Raw genomic sequence first — 20,272 nt, 5'->3', positions numbered from 1 at the left:
AGACGTACTTCTCAACAAACACCTCATGTTGTTTGTACCATTGACTAAAAACAATAAATCGGGAGGTCTAACCATGTCCGTTTCCCTTCTCTGTCCTTCCTGTCTCCCCCCCCCCCCCCCCCCCGACCCCCCCAGGACCCGCTGAGCATGGAGTGGCGTCTTCACAACCCTGAGCCCGTGACGGTGCCCTACCTGAGCCCCCTGGTGCTGTGGAAAGAGCTGGAGAGTCTTCTGGAGAACGAGGGCGACGCCGTCATCACAGCATCCAACATGGTGGACCACCATCCCATCATCTACTGGAACCTGGTGTGGTACTTCAGACGGCTGGACCTGCCCAGCAACCTGCCAGGCCTCATCCTCACCTCTGAGCACTGCAACAGGGGCTCTCAGGTACACACACACACACACACGTACTGCACACACTCGATAGATACACTAGGCGTGGGGAAACATTTCTTCATATGGGAATCCTGATTCTGTTGTATGATTAAGAATCTTTGGCAAAACTCCAAAAATAGATTAATAAGGTTTCGTATGACTGTAACCTGGACCAACAGGCATTATCTCCTGCCATTTGGCAAGAGTTGTGAGAGTGGCACAGCCTCCATTAGTCAAGTGATCGAAAAAAACATAAAGCTTTTTGAAAACAGTAGCACAACGGTTGGCTCAAACAGCGAACCGAGTACTTTCTTTTGTCCTGGCGTGCGTATGGCTCAACATGTTCCAAGGACAGAGCGGTCAAGAGCTGGAGAGCAATCACAACCATTTAGATTCAGTACCTTCCATCCAGAAATACACTGCCTTACCTCTCAAACTCTCACCCTCTGTCTTTTCTTTACTGCCTCAGAGGAACAGGGCACAGAACAGGCAGATTTACGTTTCATTTGTTTGTAATGGTGATGATGATGATTCACATGAAGTTGTGAGATGTGTTCCTCAGTGGGGTTGTTGGTGTACAGTGCAAGAGGTACTGTGTCTGCATACGCTTGTGTCTTCCTGCACGCGTGGCTCAAGACCCTGGTGTCCTGCCCCCAGGTCCCCCGGAGCTGGATGTCCGAGGACAGTAAGCACGTGCTGATCCAGATCCTGTGGGACAACCTGAAGCTTCACCAGGACCCCGTCCAGCCCTTCTACATCCTCTGGAACACGCACAGTAAGTCCTCACCCTCGCCACAGGGACACAGACCACGTCTTTCCAAAGGCATGGGCCATTTTGTCTATTTTAAAACAGTTTTTTTATTTTTATGTAACATATCCAAACCTTGTTCCAATCTTGCATTAGGAACATGCCATACTAGGAGTCTGGGACATGTCATGACTGTGATGTCCTCTGATTATTGGCTAACAGAAGTCTTGTTTCCTTGTCTTGCAGGGCATAATTGTACGCTTTTGTTAGACAGTGAGTGTCGATTTGCGTCCTGGGCTTTCCACATGAGTCCCATTGTTTGTTACCTGTCCTTTGTTTTGTTCTTTGTGCGTTTTAAAAAGTATGTTTTGGAAAGTCCAACTTTCAAGTGCATTTCTGTTGTCAAAATGTATTTTCGTACACAACTTTGCTGGATATACAGAGGGAGTGTTGTCAATCCAGCAGCTCCATTTTTGTTTAGTCATGGTTGGAATGATGGTCTTTGTGGTGATTCGAGTGAAACTATGATTATATTCATATTAGTGGTGGTGATCAATTATTTATGGAACGCTTTATGTTTGTCGTAATGTTGTTGGATCTCAAATACACCAATGTATTTGAGGAAGAGTTTTTCATTTTTGGTTTATGTCTGCTGCTTGCGTGAGTGTACATACAGGTGAATATACACTGTATATGACGAGGCGTGTGCGTGTTTGAACGTACACACGAGGTGGAAGAGTTGGCCACATCCACCCGGCCCACCCTGACTCTCTCCCCATCCTGCCCCTGTGTCCTGTCCAGACGTGGGCTACCCGCTGGCGCGGCCGGTGAGGGAGGAGGAGAGGCCGTTTGGGGAGGAGCTCCTGCAGAGCGTGGTGAAGAGCATCCAGAGGAACGACGTGACGCGGCCCATGGGCCAGCTGCTCCAGCTGCTGGGCCACACGCTGGGCGTCAGGAGGCACAGGTCAGGGGGCGCCCAGGCCACAGAAACACGGAGGAGGCCTTGAAGGGCTTTGTAGAATGTTGCAATATACACTTGATTGGATGATGCAGAAGTCGGTGGGAAGGAATCGTGTTTGTTTACTGTTGTCGTGCTCTGTGTTTCACAGGAGTTTGTACAGAGATATTCTCTTCCTGTCCTTGGTAGCTTTGGGAAAGGATAATATAGATATTGGTGAGTTCCATTAATCCATACAAATTATGTATCTATTAACTTCTACTGTTTACGTCCAATGGAAATGGGTATTATCAATGTAAGTATCCTTTTTTATTTGTATGAACATGACATCGGTCTGCTCACTCTCTCCTCCCCTCCCTCCTCAGACGCGTTTGACCGTGAGTACAAGATGGCATACGACCGCCTCACTCCAAACCTGGTCAAACTCACTCATAACTGCGACCGTCCCCCCAGCACCGGAGTCATGGAGTGCCGCAAGACATTTGGCGAACCCTACCTTTGACCTCTTCCCCCCCCCCAATCACCTCACCTTCGATGTGTGACCCCGGACCTACGGCACACGCCCTCGTGCGCCTGGCTCAGCTCACAACCAAGACTACAGGTAACGGAAGACAGAAGACGAGAGGATCACTTTAAGACAAGCTCAGGAAGAAAAAAGAATCTGTGAATGTGAGTGACCGTAAGGAGATCGTGTTTTGGTCACCCACGTAATGAGCAGACAAGCAGCAGTGGGGATGAGGAGATCCCTGACAAACCAATGTTAGTGTTATGGAGCTTCTGTTGCTAGAGCATCCTGTTTATCAACTTGTACAACTAGGCAGAGACTTTATACTCACAACTTGCATAAGTTAGACACAGTTTAAACATCTGAATTTCTGAAATAGAGAAGTGAACGGATGCACTAAAGTCATTTTAAATCGGTCAAAAGTCAATTTTATAATGTGGAATTTGTGCTCCTCTTTTACGAAAACGTATGTTACCGTGAAACATTTGAAGGTTTAGCTTTAAACTTTTTATTGTTGCTATTTTTTTTTTTACTTCCTCAATAGGACATTATGCTGTAGAAAATGGAACGTCAGACAGCAGTATTAGTATTAATATAGTCAGACACATTAACTGCATTTGGTCTGTGGTCCAATGAAGAGAATATTGTTTCTACCCAAATGTAATACACATGCAATACTACTATTTCTGTCTTAAATATCTGTGGTTCTCCCCTTCATATTACATGAGGTTTTTTGTAGACATCTATACAAATCAGTGAGGATACATTTTCTGTACAGTAGTTTCTAGTATTTTTGCTCAGCAAACCAACATTCTATTGTCCAAAGATGGTACAACAGATTGTATGGATGATAGATGGTATGTGGTTACGGTCTGTTATAGATGTGATGAATCACACCACAGTTGATACAGTAACTGATTACCCCTCTCTCACACATCAGAAACTGTACAGTGTTGGTCCAAGTAACCATACTGATCTAAGGAACAGTTCAGTTGTCGTCCAGATGGATAAACTCAAAGCTCATCCTTTGCTTGATACATCCTTAAAATCTTTACATGTTCATTTTGCAGACAAATATCTAATTAAGTATTCTGTATTAACATTAGACTGCAGTATAGTTTAAACTACATGTGGTAGGATCAGCAAAACCAGTTAATGGTTGTGCAAAAGCACAGCAGAATGTTATGTGATACACGCAGTACTTCAGTGAAGACAAAAGATGAATGCACCAGGATATCAGTAGCTGTGTTGATACAGTTCAAATGAATAGGACAAATCTCAGCCTTTAGGCACAGTTTTGCCTTGAAATATGATAAAGAATGTTTGTTTGAATAGTCTCTCACCACCTGAAGTAGACGCCTCTTTATTTTCAAGCTCGGCTTTTGTCAACTGTACAGGCACGCATTTCAAATTGTGCCCCAAACTCCTCATTTTAAGTGTAGCAGAGCATTATCATCAAGCAGTGGAACCCCTTCCAAGCCAGGATTAAATGTATTTTTACATTACATTTTACATTTTGATACCCTGTTGTATCAGAATGTGTTTGTAACTGAGTGGCTTTGTTCATCTCATGGGTTTACATTAAAGAGGTGTCTCACTTGAAGTGAGGTACAGTTATGTTTCTTGACTTGTAGTCAAAACTCAACAGACTAATGTGATGGCTGGAGGAGGACCTCTTATCAAGTAGCGTCCAATGAGCACTGGCCACTTCAGTGATTGACAGCTGAGGTCACCAGGCCTAGAATAGTGCTATGCAATCGATCAGGAAGTGTCACTTTTTTTGTTTTGAAAGCTTGAGATTCTTTACAGTAAAAACAAAACCCTATGAGTTCAGAAGATGAAGTAACAAGTAAAAGGGCACCAGCAGCTTGCGAAAGCTGTGCTGTCAGTTTGTGTGTTATATATTTGTTGTTTAAAAGAAAATGTAAATGTTGCATTGTATTTAGGTCCATGTATATTTTATCTGACCTTTGTAGAAAAAAACATTTTGTAAATCTTCATAGTGTTTACACATCTGTACTTGTACAGGTCTTTGGATCTGGTGAAGATAATGTACCTTTGACTGGATCTTCAGGGTGATCTTTGACTGTAAATAAAAACACTTATACTGTGCGTAGTCAGTTCCTTCACTGTCCTTCAGTAAAATCGACGGGAATATTATTTTACCAATATTAGATAAGTAATAAAACTGACGAGGCTTGATTTAAAATACAGTGCCTTGAACCTTAATTGAATGTGTTAAAAATAATTGTATTGCAGCATGAATTGTAAGTACAGCATTTGATAGTTACCCTATCAATAATACATTTGTAACCATCTTACCCACACAAGTGCATTTCACAATTTACATTCAACACAATAATTCTGACAGGTGATTCAACAATGATTACAAGTGTTTTATTTTTTATGATTTTCCAAGACAGAACATTCTATGGACATAACAAGCGCCTGTGCACCTGTCAAACATTTTTTGTGTTATTAGTATTCTTTTATGGATTTTACAGCTACCATTAGACTACCATTACATTTGTAGTATAATGTTTTGCAATGTTTCCCTGTTAAAAGAAAAGTGAGTGAGGGATAAATAAAACAGATTCTTGTGAAAACAACACTACCCAATTCTAACTTCTATAAAATGTGAGCCTGTGAAGGCAGTTTCATGTCAAGCCAACCACTTCACAGTGAATAGGGATTTATTTTCTTTTTTTTACCTTATAGACATTTTGTTCTGAAGTGAATTGTTAACTATGACCTGGTTTATTTTAATAAATAATTATTAAAAATAATAATCTTGCACACATTTTTGCCACATTCTGTTAACACTCACCATTTTGACTGTAATATTAATCTTGTCAAAATAATACCACATTTCTACATCAACGATACATTCCTTTACATATAAAAAAGGTTGGATTTTAACAACATTTTCTCCATCAACATGAAGTGTTAAGTTGCACTATAATCTAGTTTTCAACATAGAAATATTTCAATAACCTTTTTAAATTATAATGACAAATTTCAGTTGACGACATTCAATGCATTGTCATTTTGAAACAGTTCCCTCTTTAAACAAACATCAAAACTTAATTCAGATTTCACACAAGCTTTGCTCATCAAAGTAAAAAATAAACTGCAAGTGTATTTGATACTCTACAGTTTGTGCCTATAGTGTATGGTAAATTCAACAATATGTGATGAACAGGCCAGATATGAGGTTACACCTCCAGAACAGTAATGAAAATAGTTTTGCATACAAGAAAATACATAATGAGGACATCTTGTGGAGTGGAATATTTAAAAAAAGGGGCAAACAATTACTCAAACAAAAGCGCTTTGTACAGCTGTTAAAATAGAGCTGACAATACTGTATTGTTCCATTGATGAAAAAATGTGTAAGTCTGTGTTAACTGTTTTAAAAGCTTTAAACTTTGTTTGACCTAATGTACCAAACCAATTGGTTAAACCTGTAAGCCATCATACATCACTTTTAACAGTGAGCGTTAGACCGTACTTCTTTCATTTAGAAGCTGTGCTCTCTGACCCTCTGCAGTCCCCTGCCTGTGTTCAAATGGAAATGGGGCAGATGATGAGGCGGTCCTCGAGCATGACGCTGAGGATCAGGAACACAAAGTAGAGCAGGAACATGGTGAAGCCCAGCGCACGGCTCATCTTCCAGTGGCAGGCTGCGATGGAGATGATCACGAAGAGCAGCATGAGGAACAGCAGCACGATGGCGCAGAAGAGGCCGTTGGAGTTGACCGCCACAGGCACACCGCCATGTAACATGGAGAACATGAGCCAGGGGACTGGAAGGCTAGCGTCAGAAAAACAGCGTAGATAACAAACCAAAGGTCAATATTACACACATTTTACGTTAAGTTTATTCGATTTAGATGATTGTTTTAATCCAAAGCGACATGCAAATTTAACAAGCGACATGCATATACGTACATACTGTATGTACAGTATGTAGGTACAGCAGATACATTTTATATATGAGCACACATGCCAAACACCCCGCAGTAATACTGACTATGACAGAATATTTCACTCACTTAGACCACTTATGGATACATCCATATGGTTTCCGCCAAGGACTGACAGGTCGAGGTACATGGAATGTGACGCCTCTACCTCTTTTCAGAGAACTATACCTCGCCTATGCGTGTCAATATGAACATCAATGGCGGAGACACAGCAGGTAAACTAGGATCATTTCAAAATGATAATGATGTTGAATACCCCATAGTGATGTCAAAGATGTTGCTGCCGACCGAGCTGGACACAGCCATGTCTCCCAGGCCTTTACGAGCCACGATCACGCTGGTGATGAGGTCCGGAATGGAGGTGCCTGCCGCCAGGATGGTCAGGCCCATGATCTCTTCTGAGATGCCTATAGTCTCACCCACCTAGGGCAGGTGAAGATGGTGTTGACACAATGCAGAATTTTTTTTTTGTCAACTTTACACACGTTGTGTACCGAGTTACATCCCTAAATGTCTGTTTTGTTGTCTGCTTTTGTATGCAGATCTCCATGGAGATGGACTGAACAGTATGTTCACTAGCCATGGAAGCGGTATTGATTCCAGTTTTCATTTATGCCTAAAAACAAACAAAAACCATAGCCAACAAAATCACATAATTCTCGACTAACTAACCTGATGAGCCCACCACACCATTAGATAGGAAAATATTGCAATCCACATGATAGAGCCGATGAACGTCATAGCAAAGTACTTTCTCGATCCCTGCAAAAACAAAATACATTAGATGCATACATGCATACATTAGATGCATTCAGGTAGAACAACACTGTGTTTGAAAAGCGCTCTGAACTCTCACAAGCAGAAGTACATTAAGATGTAATGATAGACTGCTGTCATGCTTATGAACAAAGTGAATACTGTACGTGTGCAGAACATTAGTAGGGCCAGATAAACTTTCATGGTCATTGAGGGATATACAAACACAGTCCATGAACACAGGTGATGTATTGTAGAAACACAATGGTCTGTGTTACGTACTGGATTGCGAACATCAGGCACAGTGAGCCACAAAGGGAACACAATGGGCAGCAGCAGGAGATAGGTGATCTGTTTGCGCCTAGTTTCTGGCCATTCTAATGACAGTGGTTCTTCAACCTCTTCTTCCTCTTCTTGCTCCTCCCCCGCCTCTTCATCATCTTGATCCCCACTGTCGTCATCGTCATCGTCATCATCTTCATCATCATCACTGCTCTCATCTTCATCGCTGCCCCCCAGGTCTTCATCCTCACCTGGGCAGACTGCTGCAACCTGTTTCAAAACAGGGAAGAAACACATAGGCAGAATTATTTACTGAAATTCATTTTGAGATTTATTTAAAATATTACAGTAGGGCCTTCCCACCTCAGAGAGTATCTCATTTGGTTGTTTGTCTGGCTGCTCTGTTTTCTCTGGCTGCTCTGTTTTCTCCTTCTCTTCCATCTTGGCGGGCTCAGATGTGGAGGGCTCGGCCACGGGGCTCACCTGCACACTGACAGAGTTGGCCTGATCAGGCTTCTTGTCTATACCTGAACGAGGACAGAAAAAGTAGACACAACCCGACAGGGCTGGGGACAATTGGAATTCAATTCAATTTTACTTATCTCAATTCATGAATTGAAAAATCCCTTGTTTGAGGTCAGCAGGGGATAGTTCGATCATGAATTGTCATTCACTGCACACACATTGACTGATTTATAACTTACTTTAAATCCACAAACTAGTTAGACAATGCACATTTTATATTATATCATAATATGAATATATTATTCATTAGTCATTATTGTTTTGAAATGTATATTTACCCCTGCTCATGCACAAACATCCCATAAACGTGCATTCAAAATATACACAATAGCTCTCTTTTACACACAAACACACACACACAAAGTACCCATCTGCATGCTAATCCCTGAGTTGATTGAGTCTGGGTAGGGGCCACTCTAGGCTATGGTCACAGGGCCCCTTGTTGCTACACTCCAGTGCAAGTGGCAATAACAATCACCCCAGGCACTGAAGCACCTAATTGCCTTTCACTGTGACGTCTGCACACACACACTGAGAGGCCAAGTGATTGAGGGGAACTAGCCAAAATCAACCCACCCTCCATCATACTACTTACAATTCACAGACAAAACATAAAGATGATGTGAGACGCTGAGACCAAGACCAGACAGTGGTGGAGAGACTCACAATAGACTCACAATTCACATCTCACCTTCAGCTTTGCAGTGGGACTTGCATTCTAACTTCTCTCTGACCTGGGGGTTCAACACCTCAGTCTTGATTTTTTTTCTCACTGCAAACAAGAAAGTTTCTCCCTGATACAATTCACAGCTTCGAGGTAAATGTTTATCAGCCATAAGAAACAAGACTGTCACCTCTAAAAGCAACACATTGCCCAAACAGAATTAATATTTCTGACAGATCTTTACAACAACATGCAACTGATGCACAGTGCTATGTGTCTCTTAGAAAACATTCCAAAGCCAAGACACACAACAGTCACAAGACAAACAATACACAACTAAATCCACTGTTACTGAAAATGTGCTGAATAAATAACTCCTGCAGCATATTCCTTTACATAACAGAATTGCGAAAAAGCCAAAAACAACATGTCACAACACCATTGAAAACCACGAAACATGACAACAAGCATTATTCAACTGACCTCTCCCTTGCACTGACCCCTCCACCCTGACATCTCCGTTAAAGGCTGTATCTAATTTTCAGACACGGAGAACAGTCACCACAATCACACGATGCACCTATTTACTCATCATGTATGAGTGAATGAGCATGCAAAAGCATCACACCACTCTCCATTACAAGGGAACGGAAAAACTCTGGAAGAGTATGGAGCCCAAATAGAACGGGTTTGGGTGGCATGAGGTGAGGATTTGATAAGCAGAACGTTTTGATGCCCCTCTTACCTCGTCTAGTTCTCCTCTGGCCGGGGCCTCTAATGTCCCCTCTAAAGACTGTATCTATGATGAAAACGACAGAACACATCTCTTACAGCTGTCATTTAACACTGTAGTAACAGTGTACTGTGTCAACAACTAAAGTCATAGTAAATCCACAACAACACACACAATGACCAGTGATATCCAAATCTGGATCTGGAGGGCTAAAGGTTTTTGTACAAAAAACGTATTTGAACATACAGACATGGGTAACATCTCTGACAACACTCTACCTACAGTAGAGCTATAAGTTATTTAGCTGCTCTTACGGAACTTGTAATTGGCCAGTTAATGCAATTTGTATGTAACAGAGTTGCTGTAAAATGATTGATTCAAGGTACATGCAGGAGCAAATAGATGTGTAAGTTACAGAGCTGTCAACTGATCACAAGTCTTAGTTGAGACTCAAGTCAATTTCTTCTCGACTTACGAGTGACTCAAAGTCTCAAACCCAAGTTCTCCTGTCTGCAAGTCGCAAGAGTGACAATGACTTGCAGTTTCATCACATTAGAGCTGTGACCAGTACAGAACAATACAGTCCTATTGAGATAAAGAGATTGAGCTGCTAGGAGGCTGGCTCTTAACCAGCTTTTATTAGCCGGTATTGAAAAGCTGATTAAGGATCAGCCACAGCTAGGAGAGGTGAGGTGGGGAGAGGGCCTGGCCAGCCTGAGGGCAGACTGAAGGTCACTCCCTTGCCGGAAGGTACAGGTACAAATAAATAATGAGGGCGGTGCGGCTGAGGAAGAACAGTCCTTGGGATACCAGTTCTTAAACAGTCCTTGAGATGAAGCCACTCAGGAGCAATCCTAAATAACCACAATGAGCCCAACCCAAGTGAGAAAGAGTCTTTGTGTCATTTGGTTGTTAGTATTAGCATTGGGTGAAGCTGTGACATCAAATTAAAAAATTACCATCAAACTAACAAGTCTAATAAAAGGCAACGACTGGTTATGGTTAGGGTTTGGGGTAGATTTAGTGAATAATTATTCAAATATGTTTTAACTTGAACATCAGGTTCTACATGTTCCTTCCTACTTTGCAAGTTTTTTACCGGCTGTGCATGTTTCTTTCAATTAAGTTCTTATGGCCAATTCATGGTATGAAGGACAGGCTGGCATTGTAAGATGATATTCACAAGATTCACTTATAATTGTACCTACTGTACTTGCACTACCTGTCTGTCTTTATGGTTTGCCTGACACTGAGTTGGGCTCTAACTACAGTATTCAACAATAAAGTTTGTTTTCATTTTGCGCAAAAGCAGGGGCGGGTCTACCGGGGTGGCATGAAGTGGCAACTGCCACCCTAAAAATAGCCTTGCCACCCCAGTTGGCAGCTTTGAAAACAAAGAAAAGTTGTGGCTCATCGGACATTTGCGAGAGCGAATTTCTAATATCCGAATGCAAGTAAATGCAGCATGAGACGACTCCATCCACCCTCCCCACAACGCCGACCGAAGTTGCTTTAATTTGAACGCAAGGAAGGCGCAAACTGACCATAGAAGGCTCCAACTCAAGGAAGCAATTGTCGGCATGGAGTTGAATTGAGGTTAATAACGTTAACTCGTGAATGCTTTGGGAAAGCAGATGACCGTGGTAAAGTTAGTTTGAAGTTCGATATTCAACAGATATTCGGACGCCCAGTATTGTGTTATTTTAACCGGTGATTAGCACCGCTACGACCGGTCCCTAAACAACGCGTGTGTTTAGGGACCATCAACAAATTACACATTTTTTAAGTCAAAATCCAACCCTTCAAAATCTCCTACCACCCCATGAATATTTATATAGATCTTCCCCTGCACACAAGGAGTTTAATTTTAGCCAACCAATAACAATGTGCACCAATCTCTGAAGGTTTCTGCTAACTACCTAAAATGTAGGAGGTTTAAAAAAGCTGCTGGGACATCCCAGACAATTGTGTTTGGATCAAAGCCACAACTGTTCTTTTAGGAAACAGAAACTTTATTTGATCAACCAGTGGATAAACGTTTACTTTTCTTTACAAAATCCAGGAAAGTCGTACATTACCTTCTCCCACTGGGTCCAGAGTGTGGATCATGAGTTGGAAGATGGTGTTCCTCAAGTTGCTGTTGTGGAGGGAAGCATTACTGCCCCCTCGCTGTAAAATAGGCTTCACCTAAGGAAGAGGAGAACATGATACACACTCACACTGACGTTGAGCACATATACAAACACATTCTGACAAGCCGTACAAAACTGGGTCACAAACAAACATGAATTGATTAAAGTAAACATCTAAGCGTCAATTATGAAGAACATCCAAGAAGAACATCCAAGTTCCACAGTTATTTTGGATTCTCATCAGACTGGTGCATTTTAAATGGTTGAAGTGTGCGAAAAGGTGTGTTTTTTCAAATGAATACCTTTAATTTGGCATGGTCCCTTGCAGGCTGTGGCGATGGCGGGTTGTGTGGTTTCGGTTGGTTGTTTTGTTTTGGATCCGGAGGGGGTTGTGGTCCACTCTCCTGCACATTCAGATGCACAATGAATGAAAGAAACAATGTAATATTTGTTGTGGACCATTAAGACCAAATAGAACAAGAATAGCATGTTTTTAAAGCACCATCACATTTTCCTTTAGCATTTGAAAAATGTTCAGCTCTGACACCACACCCAAAATACTAGCTCCCCATGAAACTGGCTTTGTGTGTAGTTTACTGATTTGATGATAACCAATACATCACCTGCAAACCATTAAGTTACAAAAGGCAAACAGATCCTGTTTAAATCACAGTGGCAATCAAATCAAAACTCAGAAATCTCTTTCTTAATCTCACTTTAGATGCTATGTTTTAGTAAGACGTAAGAGACTGAAAGATAGCCTGTAGAATGGACTTGAAGGGTACTTATTCTCCAAGCAAAATGCCGAGCTCCTTGACCCAAGACACCCATTTGGTGCAGAGTCACGTTCTTCCTACACTCATACATTTTGATTGCAGGAGTGTTTTCTGGAGTGTGTGGATGGAAATTAATGAGCGTTATGGTAGCTTTATAGGTTCTGTGAGGGCCATTATAGAGGCTATATTCTATTCTAGCATTATATCAGAACCAAGGGTTTAACAATGGTGTGCCCTGTGCAGATGCTTCAGTGGGTGTCAATATGTCATTGCTGTCATAGTTGAAGACCATAACCTCAAATCAACTCTTCACGGATCGATCCTAATTTAATTATTGCTTCTTCTTTTTTTGAAAGAAAATCAATTCACATGAACATAAATGGAGCAGAAACTTATAGGACTATTGAGGCTATTTAGCAAAAGGCAGTTGAGCAAGCTTATCCATGTTTCCATGAGTGCTTCAGACATGACATTCACATTACTTTACATCTCATCACCGTCACACACCCACTGACACCTGGGATCCATTCAGCTCAGCCTCATCAAAGGCTGCCACACAAACACTGCCTCTCCATGACCTGCTCAAGGGCCCAGATGAATAAACATAGGGGCAAATCATTGTCAACGGTTCAGTGCATGCATACAGTGGCTACAGTTTCTGTTTGCATTTGAGGGAACATTTTGTCTCAAGTTGCATAGCTACGCATTAAAGTTTGCCACAAAGGTGTACCACATTGATATTGAACTTGTTCTGTGATTTGTCTGTATGTTGCTATTGTTGTATCTGAGAGTACCTATATTTTTCCTGTCAATGGGTGTTATTACTTGAGGCTCTTTTAGCAAGTTGGTGTTTTTGTAATGTCAATTTCTTCTCGACATTTACTAACCTTCTCTGGCTCTTCCAGGGCTTTGACGCTGCTCATGTGCTTGTTGAGCTGTGTCTTGACAGCATGTTCAATCTGAACGTTGAACTTCATGAAGCTCACGTAGGACACATACCCACCAACTAGCATCATGCTTTCCCACCACATAATGGTGTTGTCCAGAAAAAAGACTATTAGCATTAGGAGATCCACAATGTAAAAGGACACATCCCTGAACAGGGGCCACCAGGTGAGATACAACATCTCCCTGGAGAAGACGGCACACATGCCAATCACAAACAGGATGTTGAAGACAGCTGAGCCAACAATGGTGCCGATGCCAATATTGCTATGGGAGATGAAGACCCCTATTAGAGAGGTGAAAAGCTCAGGGGCCGAGCCACCAGCGGCCATAAATGTTGCCCCAGCGACATCGTCAGAGATCTTCAACCTGTCAGTAATGACGCCCAGCGCAGGCACAAAGAACTCATCGCAAACGATGGCAAGGGAAACAAACATGTAGATCATCCCTAGGATGTGTAGAACCACCCAGCCTTCTTTACGTTGTTCCACAGAAAAGATGTCTTCTGGATACTCTCCCTTACTGTGAGGGGGTTCTTCGGGGTTCGAAGGGATGGTGGTTGGTGCAGGGGTTGTGGGAGTTGGAGCTGAAGTGAGCTCTGGAGGCTCGTGGTCCACATAGATACAGTGTTTGAGGTCAGTCCTGTTGACGGTTATTACTAGGGGTGCCTGGGTACTCTCAGACATAACATCTACCTCAGTCACATTAGACACAGTAAGGTCCCGTGTGTCTATCTTTAAAACGCTATCATCGTCCTCCTTTCCCCCAGCGTCCTTCGCTGTCTGGAGGGCGAGCCATGGCTCTGAGAGCCTGGCCTTGAAAGTTAGTGTGTAGATGCAGCATAACAACACACCTGAGAGGAAGAAGAGTATGCGACTATGATGGAGTCTCCTTCTTTGAGGCAGATGCATGGTCACTGCCGGAACGCTTGTCAAGTCCAAGCGCAAATTATGTCAGACACATGATTGACTTTGTTTGGTCCTGGCACTATCATTTGGCAAAATAACACAGCCCAGGGAGAGGTGAACACACTTTAGCATTGTGTTTTTCTGGGTGTATTATTATGTCCCAGCATCAACCTAGGACAAGGGAACAGATAAATGAATGTTATTTTATTTTTTTATCCACGCAGCTTCGTGTGCAGCCTCAGTAGCCATATGCTTAACGGCAAGGTAGAGAAGGGGAAAGATACAGCCACCTGTTACTATGGATACATAACAGGAGCTTTCGGTTTTCTCGATGGGAGCAGAAAATAAAAGCCACGTGTATTAGACAAAACAACACAATGTGTCTCGCGATTATTTGGCATGTTATTTAGTCTTTACAGTGACAAAAGAACCAAACAGAACGTGATGATATCTAGATAACGAAATCCTAACAGCCATGATTAAAATTAAATCCACGAACCAGTGTGCACGTGTGAATTAAAGTGCCAAAAAATCGTATGGAGATGTTGCAAAAGATGATGAAATATTGTAAAGACAGCTGAGGAGGCGATACAAGGTCAAATACATTCCAGAAAAATCTTAATCTAGGCTATGCTATAAGAAAACAACAACGTAGTAATTTTTTATAAAACATAACCACAGCCTACCTTATTTCCCAGGCTTGTTTCCCAGTCCTCTGTATCCGAGGTCACTCCAGCTGTGCGTAATGGATTGAGAGATGCTGACACTAGTTTTTGGGCAGCTACAAGGGCGCACCGCGGGTCAATTCTGCAACGTAGCTCAGCATAATACCTGTAGTCTTGTAAGAGGATTATGTGTACAGCTCTCAAATTCTCATTAACACATATACTGTGCTGTTAATTCAAGGAATTGCAGTTGATTTAGTCATGATAAAGTAGGCTTTGCGATGCTAAATGAAATCCAAGCACGTCTGCTTCGGTCACCAAGGAATAATTGCAATTGAGAGGTCTGGCAGGCGGGGTTTGGTTTGGGAATGATGAGCTTTAGTGACACAGGATTTATTTTATAACAGAATTAAAGGAAAACAGTGAGAGCATCCCTTGCAAAGGTGGTAGTTCTGTAGCTTGGACTAGTTTGATATGTGCTTTAATAGCACATATTAAATGTTTTCTAGGGAATTTTGTATATAAAATACACAAATGTAACTTCTCCCCCCACGCAGCTTTATTACAGCAATGCAGTGCTGATCTGTCAACCGTTCATAACCAGATAACAACTCAATAATCCCTTTTTTAATTGTCCACTTTCCCAGAGGTTCTGGGTCTTCGGTCAGTAAGCAAATGAACATTCAGCAGTGACAGAGAATAAGAGCAAAGAGATGAATACAGTACATCTCACATCACATGGCTATGAGAACCTATTTACTGACATTGGGAAAAGGGAAGTTTCTACAGTATTCAGTCGAAAAGCCTTTCTGCTGAAGATGTATACTTTCAGTGACCAATAGTGCTTCAAGAGATAAAAACAGAATGTCTTTACCAACAATTAATAAATATTAAGCAAAAAAGAAAGGTATACAATTATGTAGTGACTGTCCAGTGGGGGAAAAAAATTGTGTACTGTCCAGTTACATGTACAGTATCATAACACAGTATCACAAGATTTTCTCCAATGTCATTCACTGTACATACGTGTTCATGAATGTAAATAACCATATGGCTTTGTAAATTACTTGACACAAGTCATATTAATGACCAATGATATGAATGAACTTCACCGTGATTTGCCTGCTCCAAATCAAGCCTCAATTAGAACAGTTACTTTTTTTATTATTACAAACATGACAATACAGTGTCCACTTTGCCCTTCGATAGACTAGGTCTAATACTGCCTGATCTGTGTGTTTTTACTGGGTGTAACAGGCCAGTGTATCCTTCCATGGCAGGATAATTTCAAATAAACTTTACTAAATGAAGGGGAGTGATTTTGCTTAAGAGGTGAGAGAAGGCAACCAGCAGTGAGACCGAGGAGATCCATTCTGGTTTAAAGGAGGGGGGGGGGGGGGGGTTGGAGGTAGAATGAGGACATGTTCCTCGTCTTCAGTTCATTTTCCTCTTCCTGGAGCGGAACCGTCTTCTCCTCAGCTTATACAGGTGACGGAAGTTGATGAAAAGACCTGAGAATGATTTCAAAACTCACATTTTCATCTGCATGATTATTCTGTTTGCCAGGATTATCCTGGAACGGGAATTTACGGCAAAATAAATTATTAATACAAATGGAAATGGAACACCTTTAGCCAAAAGATTGAGGCCACACCAAACCTCAATGTTTGCTTCTGTTCCAGAGTGCTATGTCATTGTCCTTCATGTGTTTCATTGTCTGACGGCCAGAGTGTGTGGCAGTTGGAGAGGCAGTGGGATTTCTCTGTAACAATGACTCACCCAAAAACATGAGGAGAAGGTAGAGCCGCAGTGTATATGAGAAACTGAAGGACCGGCCCAGGGCTTTGGGGAGGGGAATGCTGTACATGAGCGTCTCGTCGAAGATCGGCAGAGACTGGATCACAGCTACGGCTACATGTAGAGACAGAGGGAGAAATATCGGTGCAGAGGGATTCATAAAATGTATTATAAAGTATTCATAAAAGCCTTTGACAAATTGTTTGAATGTGGTTTGGGTGAATGAGGAAACAGTGACCATGGATTTTTCTAGGAAGCAGGCTGTGAAAGATTGTGTTGTGCAACCCCCATCTTTAAGATTATATACAAGAAAATAAAAGCTGCTTATAAATAGGTGCATTGATTTTGTCCAACTTACCCTCTGCCACAACCCCCATTGGGTAAAGTGGCATCCAGATAGTGTATCTCAGCCAGGTTAGAAGTTTCCATTCAGTGTCAATGCATGCCAGCATGTAGAATGGGTATCTACAGCAAAGAGGGGAACACATGGTATTACCATGTAGCTATGTGGTTAGATTTGAGACCTGCAATATTGTCCAAAAGCCAATTGTAGTAGACAAATACCTGAAGATCTCAATGGAGCTCCACAAGTAGAACACAAAAAAGACAACAGGCCTGTTCTGCATTTCCTCTAGGCTTCCAAAAATGACAAACAAGATCACGTTCCTCCCTGCAACCTGTCGATTAATAAAACAGATATCACTGATCAGAAATTCTGTGCCAGGAAACATTCTCTCTCTTTGGGCCACTTCTCACCCAGAGTGCGAATTTATGTTGATTTGGGCTTTACATGTGCCTGGGACACCATGAATGATTTTGTCCTGTACCTGAATCATGGCTGGGAGGACCCCTGTCCTGACCAGGCCCAGTGCAGCGTTAATGACTTCAGCCACAGCCATCATTTGACAGAAGTACATCATATCAGCCGTGGTGTGAAATGTGTCGTAGAAGGAATCTAAAAGAGAAAGAAGTATTGTCCTCAGTCATTTGCAATACAAATGCGGTGTCAGTGTTGCTTTATTGTATATTCAAATAAGCATATTTATAAATAGAGAGCACTCCCTTGTCAGAACAAAAGGCATATTGTATCTTCTCCAAGAACAGAAAACAGAAAAAAAAATTACTTGTCTTTGACCTTGAATACTGACCTTGACCGAGTATGAACAGGCGAACAGTCATGTTGACAAAGATCCAGGAGAAGCCAAGGAACTGCACCAGGTTGTACATAAATAGATAGCCCTTCTTCAGACCAAGGTATGCTGGAGAGTCAAAACAGGAGATGTATTACAAAATGGAAGCAAACCAACTGGACTATTACATGAGTGATTCAAGCAAAGACATTGTACAGTAAATGTCCAGGATAGTATTGTCAGTATGACTCAATATAATATTTTAATTAAAAGTTCTAAAATAATGAAGACCATGATATCAAAATATAAAAAGGACACCTTTAGTTTCAAACATAGAAGTAGAAGCAACTGGGTACTCACGATCTTTACGAACTCTTGATTCTATGCTGACCTTGTTTATTTTTTCTTCCTCCTGGGAAAGAAAGTTTTAAATGGACAAATATCCTCAACTTTGCCAAAAGAAAACATCAATAAAGAAAACTCAGATCATTATGTCTTTCTTAAAAGTAAGCCAGTAAATCATTTTTCTTTCCCACCCACTTATTACAGGGACAACCAAATAGGGGTTCACCTTAGCCTGAAGCTCCATCTCTGCATCTGATTCGTCCAGCCAGCGGTCAAAGTCTGGGACGAGGAAGAGAGGCTTCCTCTCCTGCAGAGTGAGTCGATCCCACCAGCAGTGCTCCTGCTTCTTCACCAAAATGTTCACCTGACGCTGGGTAGACTTGTGACGCACCTGTGGAGGGACACACAAACACACACACAGTGAGACAGTGTGAGACGATAGCAGACTGAATGTTATGAGCTCTGACAAAGTTGTTCCTGACACACACATCCTGATGCATGTGCCCTATTGCCATTTAGTTTACTCTCCACATGCTCTTTGCTGAAAAAGATTGGTAGTCTAATGTAAAAATTTAAACAAGGTACCTCTGGTTTTACAGGCCCTAGAAAATCCAGGCTGAATTCATATTCATTTTCTCCTTTGGCTCCATGCCCCCGTGCTGAGAAATAATTCATATATTTCAAAATATTTTTTGCTGCATAAAATAAATGTACACAAGAAAAATTCAAATAGAATACAATAAATTGCCAACCTCTAAATTGAAGGGTGTTCTCTTGCACACTGATGTCAATATTCTGAAACGGAGGATAATTTATTAATGAGCAACTACAGCTATGACCCACCCTAGAAAGATAAGAATGTGTGACTCAAGGGTGGATGGAGCACACAATTAACAATAATGAACATGAATCTATAGATACCGTGTTACCCGAGCACTATCACTAATTCATCATGCATATATTCAGTGACTTGCTAGAAAGAGAGGTAATGCTATACGACACGTCAGTCATCACTATTAATCTTTCATAAGGAATCTGTTAGTCAAACATATGCGGAATGAGAGAGAATGAGGTACTCAATCGTACCAGGTCTGAGAGAAGAACGAGCAAGCTCGTGGATGTTTCAGGTTGCAATGCATTTAAATGTACTTCTTTAGCAATCATAGGCAAGCAATCAATTGGTTAGCTAAGCCTTACGTTGTAGCTAGCAAAGTTAGCTAACCCTCTGGGCTGATGGCAATTACACCCAAATATGTTTGGGAACCATGATTAAACACTAGTTCATGACAAGATGACATTCAAAGAGCCATACATTTTGCTAGTTAGTTAGAGCCCTTTCGCAATCAATCCATCGTGGTCGGAATCTTTAGCTTACTGGATAGCTGGCTGACTTTGTAGGTTTGAGGGTTCGACAGGTCATCATCATCACTTACTGGCTCGCTTACCTTGGCATCACAGAGTTCAACGCGCAGGTAAATTTCGCTATGACGTTGTGCCCAGTACACGTGTGGTGTGAGTGTCTGCATCGCTGTGGTTTATAGCTTCAGTGTTTAAAAAAATATCATAAGCAGTGCACTTTAAAGTGAGGATGGAGATTCTCATAGTCCATCCTGACGACCCAAACGGAAGCAGGAAACAGAAGTGAGACGTTGCATTCTCTGGGCGTTCCCAAGACTGGCACATTCTGACTGGCCCAGCCCCAGCACGTTCACTGCCTACGTGCGCGTTTCAGTCGTATGTTCACTGTATGTTAATAGTGTTGCTGCTGACACAATACAAATCTTGGCTAAAAGTGGGTTACATAATTGCCTTGATTATTGGTTGTTTATTGTACTTTTAAGAGTGAGAGGTGGTACTTAACTACAATATCAACAGAACACAAAAGACCTACACAGTTCCTTTTTAATGACATTTACTTAAATAGGACTTCTTTTTGTAAGAACGGTTACAATACATGAAAGCAACTGTATCTGAACTTCCATTTCCCAGAAGTATCAGAAACAGAGATAAAAATATCATTTTTCAGGTGACTCACGCTT

General features: G+C 41.7%; 3 protein-coding genes across 14 annotated transcripts in view; 1 reads left to right on the top strand and 2 right to left on the bottom strand.

Moving 5' to 3' along the window:
- LOC134027780 (C-myc promoter-binding protein-like) overlaps nt 1-4,701 on the top strand; it is a 41,440-nt gene extending 36,739 nt beyond the window's left edge. For 9 of the 10 annotated variants that reach the window (XM_062470885.1, XM_062470883.1, XM_062470878.1 and 6 more), the window contains 5 exons: nt 136-390; nt 1,036-1,153; nt 1,928-2,090; nt 2,236-2,300; nt 2,450-4,701. In XM_062470885.1, coding sequence (XP_062326869.1) covers nt 136-390; nt 1,036-1,153; nt 1,928-2,090; nt 2,236-2,300; nt 2,450-2,586 — 738 coding nt within the window. In that variant the 3' untranslated portion in view covers nt 2,587-4,701. Of the gene's footprint in view, nt 1-135; nt 391-1,035; nt 1,154-1,372; nt 1,841-1,927; nt 2,091-2,235; nt 2,301-2,449 lie in introns of those variants that run through there. The other variant, XM_062470877.1, reaches the window with a different exon arrangement.
- Nucleotides 4,702-5,261: 560 nt separating this feature from the next.
- On the bottom strand, nt 5,262-15,219 carry LOC134027781 (sodium/potassium/calcium exchanger 1-like). 2 transcript variants are annotated; one of them, XM_062470886.1, is made up of 11 exons: nt 14,983-15,219; nt 13,331-14,467; nt 11,970-12,071; nt 11,614-11,722; nt 9,548-9,601; nt 8,830-8,910; nt 7,977-8,179; nt 7,614-7,883; nt 7,248-7,337; nt 6,832-6,998; nt 5,262-6,403 (listed from the first exon to the last, which is right to left on the bottom strand). In XM_062470886.1, the coding sequence occupies exons 2-11, from the start codon at nt 14,297-14,299 to the stop codon at nt 6,154-6,156; spliced, it is 2,295 nt and encodes a 764-aa protein (XP_062326870.1). In that variant the 5' UTR covers nt 14,300-14,467; nt 14,983-15,219; the 3' UTR covers nt 5,262-6,153. The 2 variants fall into 2 exon arrangements, with proteins under 2 accessions (XP_062326870.1, XP_062326871.1); XM_062470887.1 differs by lacking the exons at nt 8,830-8,910; nt 9,548-9,601 and having other exon boundaries at nt 14,983-15,202.
- Nucleotides 15,220-15,462: 243 nt separating this feature from the next.
- Nucleotides 15,463-19,985, bottom strand: LOC134027783 (very-long-chain (3R)-3-hydroxyacyl-CoA dehydratase-like). Of its 2 annotated transcripts, none has more exons than XM_062470892.1 (11): nt 19,679-19,985; nt 18,986-19,028; nt 18,819-18,892; nt 18,460-18,624; nt 18,249-18,300; nt 17,907-18,017; nt 17,586-17,713; nt 17,323-17,435; nt 17,117-17,223; nt 16,741-16,872; nt 15,463-16,472 (listed from the first exon to the last, which is right to left on the bottom strand). In XM_062470892.1, exons 1-11 carry the CDS (start codon nt 19,757-19,759, stop codon nt 16,396-16,398), a joined length of 1,083 nt encoding a protein of 360 aa, XP_062326876.1. In that variant the 5' UTR covers nt 19,760-19,985; the 3' UTR covers nt 15,463-16,395. The 2 variants fall into 2 exon arrangements, with proteins under 2 accessions (XP_062326876.1, XP_062326875.1); XM_062470891.1 differs by having other exon boundaries at nt 19,667-19,963.
- Nucleotides 19,986-20,272: the final 287 nt, after the last annotated feature.

This window comes from Osmerus eperlanus, chromosome 10 (genome assembly GCF_963692335.1).
Source record: "Osmerus eperlanus chromosome 10, fOsmEpe2.1, whole genome shotgun sequence".
NCBI classification, from domain to species: domain Eukaryota; kingdom Metazoa; phylum Chordata; class Actinopteri; order Osmeriformes; family Osmeridae; genus Osmerus; species Osmerus eperlanus.
The sequence above is the reverse complement of the archived record's forward strand: the minus strand, read 5'-3'. Positions and strand labels throughout refer to the sequence as shown.